This window comes from Sapajus apella, unplaced genomic scaffold (genome assembly GCF_009761245.1).
Source record: "Sapajus apella isolate SASKATOON/1434 unplaced genomic scaffold, GSC_monkey_1.0 scaffold62, whole genome shotgun sequence".
In the NCBI taxonomy this organism is placed as follows: Eukaryota; Metazoa; Chordata; class Mammalia; order Primates; family Cebidae; genus Sapajus; species Sapajus apella.
Window position 1 is genome coordinate 822,560 of NW_022437002.1, and position 7,336 is coordinate 829,895.

Sequence of the window (7,336 nt, forward strand, 5' to 3'; positions counted from 1 at the left end):
TTGAACTCCCGACCTCAGGTGATCCGCCCACCTTTGCCTCCAAAGTGCTTGGATTACAGGCGCGAGCCACCACACCCAGCCCTCTCTCCTTCTCTTGATATATATTTTTTCTCTCTCCTTTTTTTTAGTGAGACAGAGTTTCACTCAGTCGCCCAGGCTGGATTGTAGTGGTGTGATGTCAGCTCACTGCAACCTCCATCTCCTGAGTTCAAGCAATTCTACTGCCTCAGCCACCCAAGTAGCTGGGATCACAGGTGCATGCCCCCATGTCTGGCTAGTTTTTGTTTTTTTTTTTTTTTTTTTTTTTTTTTTTTTTTGTGAGACGGAGTTTCGCTCTTGTTGCCCAGGCTGGAGTGCAATGGCACGATCTCGGCTCACCGCAACCTCCACCTCCCGGGTTCAGGCAATTCTCCTGCCCTAGCCTCCTGAGTTGCTGGGATTACAGGCACGCGCCACCATGCCCAGCTAATTTTTTGTAGTTTTAATAGAGATGGGGTTTCACCATGTTGACCAGGGTGGTCTCGATCTCTTGACCTCGTGATTCACCAGCCTCGGCCTCCCACAGTGCTGGGATTACAGGCTTGAGCCACCGCGCCCAGCCAGTTTTTTGTATTATTATTTTTTTAAATTTCACGGATCATAGGAAACAAGTATTTTTAATAGAGATGGGGTTTCACCATGTTGGCCAGACTGGTCTTGAACTGGTCAGGATTCAACTCCTGACCTCAGGTGATCCACCCGCCTCGGCCTTCGAAAGTGCTGAAATTACAGGTATAAGCTCCCTGTGAGCTGTGGCTCACACCTGTAATCCCAGCACTTTGGGAGGCTGAGGAGGGTGGATCAGCTGAGGTCAGGAGTTGAAGACCAGTCTGGCCAACATGGTGAAACCCTGTCTAAAAAATACAAAAAGTAACCAGGCATGATGTCGGGTGCCCGTAATCCCAGCTACCCAGGAGGCTGAGGTGGGAGAATTGCTTGAATCCAGGAGGCAGAGGTTGCAGTGAGCTGACAACATGCCATTGCACTCTAGCCTGGGCGACAGAGTAAGACTCCGTCTCAAAAAACAAAACAACAAAAAAGAAGTGGGGTTATGATGAGACCTTGTGTGTTTAGTGAATTCTTGTTAGTCATTTCTTGTTACTTCTTTATAACCCATAACTTATATACCATACACTTAAACAACCTTGACTGCAAAATATTTATTTATTTCTTGAGACAGAGATTCCCTCTTATTGCCTAGGGTGGAGTGCAATGGTGCAATCTTGGCTCACTGCAACCTCAACCTCCTGGGTTTAAGTGATTCTCCTGCCTCAGCCTTTCAGGTAGCTGGGATTACAGGCACATGCCACCTAATTTTGCCCAGCTAATTTTGTATTTTTAGTAGAGACTGGGTTTCTCCATGTTGGTCAGGCTGGTGTCAAACTCCCAACCTCAGGTGATCTGCCCACTTGGGCCTCCCAAAGTGCTGGGATTACAGATGTGAGCCACCACGCCCAGCTGACAGCAGAATCTTTTTAAACATTTAAAATGACTTACGCTTGGAGTACAAACCAAAAAACCACAAATAATATAGAAAGTGGCCAGGTGTGGTGGTTCATGCCTGTAATTCCAGCACTTTGGGAGGTCAAGGCGGGCAGGTCACAAGGTCAGGAGTTCAAGCCCAGCCTGGCTAACGTGGTGAAACCTCGTCTCTACTAGAAAAAAATAAAAAAATTAGCCAGGCATGGTGGCATGCGCCTGCAGTCCCACCTACTCGGAGGGCTAAGGCAGGAGAACTGCTTGAATCTGGGTGGTAGAGTTTGCAGTGAGCCAAGATAGTGTCACTGCACTCCAGCCTGTGTGACAGCAAGATTCCATCTCACAAAAAAAAGGCAATGCTATTTTAGTGGTGGTCAAAGAAGATCTCTCTAAGGAGGTGACATTTGAGCAGAGACCTGAATTGAAAGAGCTAGTTATGTGACAAGCTGGGAGAAAGAACATTCCAGGAAGAGAGAACAAAGATCTTGAAGTGGCAGTGAGCCAGGTGGGTCCAAAGAATTATAGAAACACCAATGCAGCCGGGCATGGTGGCTCACGCCTTATAATCCCAGCACTTTGGGAAGCTGAGGCGGTTGGATCATGAGGTCAGGAGTTGGAGACCAACTTGGCCAACATGGTGAAACCCCGTCTCTAATAAAGATATTAAAAATTAGCTGGGCGGTGTTGGTGCGCACCTGTAATCCCAGCTACTCTGGTGGCTGAGGCAGGAGAATCGCTGGAACCTGGAAGGCGGAGGTTACAGTGAGCCGAGATTGCACCATTGCATTCCAGCCTGGGTGACAGGGCAAGACTTTGTCAAAAAAAAAAAAAATTGGGAACAGTGATATATGACAAGGTTGAAGGTACACAGAGGGGACAGTTTAGATAAGCCATCATAGTGATTTTGAGCAGGGAGTAAAGTGACCAGATTCTTATTTTTCTTTTATTTATTTATTTTGAGACAGGGTCTCTGTCACCAAGGCTGGAGTACAATGGCATGATCACAGCTTACTGCAGCTTCAACCTCCTGGGCTCAACCAATCCTTCTATCTCAACCTCCTGAGTAACTGGTACTAGACGTGTACACCACCATGCCTGGCTGATTTTTAAAATTTTTTTGTAATGACAGGGTCTCACTATGTTATCTAGGCTGGTCTTGAACTCTTGGGGTTGAAGTGATCCTCCTGCTTTTGCCCCCCAAAGTGCTAAGATTACAGGCATGAGCCACCATGCCTGGTCCAGATTTTTTTTTTTTTGAGACAGAGTTGCGTTCTTGTCGCCCAGGCTGGAGTGCAATGATGCGATTTCAGCTCACTGCAACCTCTGTCTCCCAGGTTCAAGCAGTTCTCCTGTCTCAGCCTCCCGAGTGGCTGGGATTACAGGCAGCTGCTACCATGCCTGGCTAATTTTGTATTTTTTAGTAGAGACAGTAGACTTAGGAAGAAGTGATTAGATTTAGAATATATTTTGAATGTGGAACCACCAAGTCTTGCTGACAGATTGGATGCAGGGTGAAAGAGAAAGAAAGATGTCAGATGAGGCCGAGCGCAGTGGCTCAAGCCTGTAATCCCAGCACTTTGGGAGGCCGAGGCAAGCAGATCACGAGGTCAAGAGATCGAGACTATCCTGGCCAACATGGTGAAACCCCGTCTCTACCAAAAATACAAAAAAAATTAGCTAGGCATGGTGGTGTGAGCCTGTAATCCCAGCTACCCGGGAGGCTGAGGCAGGAGAATTGCTTGAACCCAGGAGGCGGAGGTTGCAGTGAGCTGAGATCGTGCCACTGCACTCCAGCCTGGCACCTGGTGACAGAGCAAGACTCTGTCTCAAAAAAAAAAAAAAAACAAGAAAGATATCAGATGACTCACACATTTTTGACCCAAGCTCACGTGGTGGTGATGCCATTTACTGAGACGAAGGTCACTAGGGGAGGAATGGGTTTAGAGAGGAAATCAAAATTAGTGTTTTACCTCTTAAATTGAGATGCCGATGAGACCATTGAATAGATATGTCACTCATCAAGGCAGAAGTATGAATGTGGAATACAGGAAAGAGGTCAGGACAGGAGATGTATGAGTGGGAGTACTCAGCATATGTATGTTATTTAAAACCATGGGATCAAGTGAGGTGACCATGGAAGGGAATGTAGTGAAGTTGTCCAAGTTAAGGAAGCAATGAATGCAAATACTGACTTTTTTTTTTTTTTTTTGGAGACAGGGTCTTGCTCTCTCATCCAGGCTAGAGTGTAGTGTTGCAATCACAGCTCACTGTAGACTCAACCTCTTGGGCTCAATTGATTCTCCTGCCTCAGCCTCCCAAGTAGCTGAGACTCCAGGCACATACCGTCACACCTGGCTAATTTTTGTAGTTTTTGTAGAGACAGGGTTTTGCCATATTGCCCAAGCTGGTCTCAAACTCCTGTGCTAAAGAGATCTGCCTGCCTCAGCCTCTTAAAGTGCTGAGATTACAGGTGTGAGCCACCACACCTGGCTGACAGTTTCAGAAGTTTTGTATAGAAATGAACAGAGATTAAGGCCGGGCGCGGTGGCTCAAGCCTGTAATCCCAGCACTGTGGGAGGCCGAGGCGGGTGGATCACGAGGTCAAGAGATCGAGACCATCCTGGTCAACATGGTGAAACCCCGCCTCTACTAAAAATACAAAAAATTAGCTGGGCATGGTGGCGCGTGCCTGTAATCCCAGCGACTCAGGAGGCTGGGGCAGGAGAATTGCCTGAACCCGGGAGGCGGAGGTTGCGGTGAGCCGAGATCGCGCCATTGCACTCCAGCCTGGGTAACAAGAGCGAAACTCTGTCTCAAAAAAAAAAAAAAAAAACCAAAATTTAAAAAAAAAGAAATGAACAGAGATAATTATTAATAATAATCTTGGGGCTGAGCATGGTCACTCATACCTCTAACCCCAGCACTTTGGGAGGCTGAGGCAGGCGGATCATGAGTTAAGGAGATCAAGACCATCCTGGCCAACAAGGTGAAACCCCATCTCTACTAAAATACAAAAAATTAGGTAGGTGTGGTGGTGGGCGCCTGTAAACCCAGCTACTTGGGAAGCTGTGACAGAGGAATCGCCTGAACCTGGGAGGCAGAGGTTGCAGTGAACGAAGATTGCACCACTGCACTTCAGCCTGGCAACAGAGGGAGACTCCGTCTAAAAAAAAACATAGGTCCGGGTGCGGTGGCTCATGCCTGTAATCCTAGCACTTTGGAAGGCCAAGGCAGGCGGATCACCTAAGGTCAGGAGTTCAAGACAGTTTGGCCAACATGGTGAAACCTTGTCTCTACTAAAAATACAAAAATTAGTTGGGCATAGTGGCATGCACCTGTAATCCCAGCTACTTGGGAGGCTGAGGCAGTAGAACCTGGGAGGTGAAGGTTGTAGTGAGTCAAGATCACACCACTGCACTCCAGCCTGGGCAACAGAGGGAGACTCCGTCTCAAAAAAAGAAAATAATGATCTTGCATGCCAATTCCCATGTTTGACACTTAAAATATATTTCTAATTTCATATCTACTTTGCAGAGTAAGTATTACTAATCCCATTCATTTTAGATGAGAAAAGTGAGGAGTAAAATGCCTTGCCCAAAGTTGCACAGATAGGAAAAAACAAAACTGAGATGAAACTTAGCTCTATCTAGTACAGGGACCATGTTTTTAAAACCTAGAAGTCAGAACTTATAAGTAGATGCAAAATATTTAAAATGTGTATATATATTTTTGAGGTGGAGTCTGTCTCTGTCTCCCAGGCTGGTATTTTTTGTATTTTTTTTTTTTTTTAATGAGAGAGAGTTTTGCTTTTGTTGCCCAGGCTGGTGTACAATCGTGTGCTCTTGGCTCACTGCAACCTCTGCCTCCTGGGTTCAAACGATTCTCCTGCCTCAGTCTCCCAAGTAGCTGGAATTACAGGCATGCGCCACCACACCTGGCTAATTTTGTATTTTTGGTAGAGACAGGTTTCTTCATGTTGGTCAGGCTGGTCTTGAACTTCATGTTGGTCAGGTGACCCACCCACCTTGGCCTCACAAAATGCAGGGATTACAGGTATGAGCCACCGTACCTGGCCTAATTTTTGTATTTTTAGTAGAGACGGGGTTTCAGCATATTGGCCAGGCTTGTCTTGAACTCCCGTCTTCAAGTGATCCACCTACGTCGGCCTCCCAAAGTGCTGGGATTACAAATGTGAGCCATAGCTCCTGGCCTTAAAAATTTTTCAAATTCATGTAAGTAGAGAGAGGGGTCTCACTAGGTTGCCCAGATTTTGAACTCCTGGCTTCAAGTGATCCTCCTGTTTTGACCTCCCAAAGTCTTGGGATTATAGGCATGAACCACCATGCCCAGCCTGATCTTTGTATTTATTTATATGGAAAAGCTTACAAAAAATAGAACAATTAAACCAGAATTCATTATGCATATAATACATCTTTGTTCAAATGTATTAAAATGCAGTTAAGAGAGTCTCAGAATTTTATGGTTGTTTCATATTTATAAACAGCACAATGGGAGTGGTGGAACATTTCTGTTTTAACTGGACAGGGATGTCTTTTGTTTTACATAGATGCTGCTGTTCTCAACAATGTAGCACACACATTTGGTCTAATGGACACAGTCAAGAAGGTTTTAGACAACAGAAAGAACCAAGTAGAGCAGGGAGAAGAACAGTTTCTCTATACTCTGACAGGTGTGTATAACTTATCTCTCTTCTTTTGTGATATGTTAATATTCTTGAGTCTTGCCATTTCCTTGTTGACTTCTATTGGGGTAACTTTTTTTTTTTTTCTTTAATTCTCATAGTATCAAATTTTGCTTTTTAAAATAAAAACAACCCCAGGTGAGGTGGATTGATGAGAAAAAAGAGGCACAAAGGAAAAAAAGAGGGAAGCTGCCATCATAGTTCTCCCCTCCTCCTGTGTCTTGTAGAGGATTATGATGTCTGTTAGATTGCTCCATTAATCTTGTAATATTGGTGGCAGAAGACACAAATTGGTTTTTGTCTTTTTGACATTATTGATACTGCTTTTGGTAGATATAAATTTAGCACTTTCTCCATTATTTGTGGTAATCAGAAATTTTGAGCATATGGTTAATTTGACTTTTTATCAAGTACTTTGTACTAGTCTCCAAACTAGGTTTTAGAAATATAAAGTTGAATAAGACAACTTCAGTCTTTTCGGGGGTCTTTAAGGAACTTAAGGGAAAGCAGACATAGAATCAAATAAATGCAAAAAGTAGTAAGTTTTGTGACAGAGGCATGTAGTGGATATTCTAGAAAAACAAGGGGAGTTTTCACTTAGACTCAAGAGAAGCTTTTGCAGGAGGTAAGGCAGGTGAAAGATGCGAAACAAGTCAGAGATGTGGATTATCAACCTTTGAATAATATAGAATATATTATAGTCCGTTGTAAAGCCAAAAGGAAAGAAAGATCCTTTGGTAAGAGAAGACCAATTTAGATTGTTTTACATTTATCTATCTATCTATCTATCTGGGATGGAGTTTCACTCTTGTTGCCCAGGCTGGAGTGCAATGGCGTAAACTCAGCTCACTGCAACCTCCACCTCCTGGGTTCACATGATTCTCCTTCCTCTGCCTCCTCAGTAGCTGGGATCACAGACACATGCCACCACGCCCAGCTAATTTTTATATTTTTAGTAGAGACAGGGTTTCATCATGTTGACCAGACTGGTCTTAAGCTCCTAACCTCAGGTGACCCTCCCGCCTCAGCCTCCCAAAGTGTTGGGATTACAGGTGTGAGCCACTGTGCTCGGTTTACGTTTATTCTTTTTTTTTTTTTTTTTTTTTTTTTTTTTTT

The 7,336-nt window shown here is 44.5% G+C and overlaps 1 protein-coding gene across 7 annotated transcripts in view; it reads left to right on the top strand.

Moving 5' to 3' along the window:
• Positions 1-7,336, top strand: part of GMEB1 (glucocorticoid modulatory element binding protein 1) — a 51,001-nt gene that overhangs the window by 35,642 nt on the left and 8,023 nt on the right. For all 7 annotated transcript variants that reach the window (XM_032246604.1, XM_032246606.1, XM_032246600.1 and 4 more), the window contains one exon: positions 6,086-6,208. In XM_032246604.1, the coding sequence (XP_032102495.1) occupies positions 6,086-6,208 (123 nt within the window). The remainder of the gene's footprint in view (positions 1-6,085; positions 6,209-7,336) is intronic.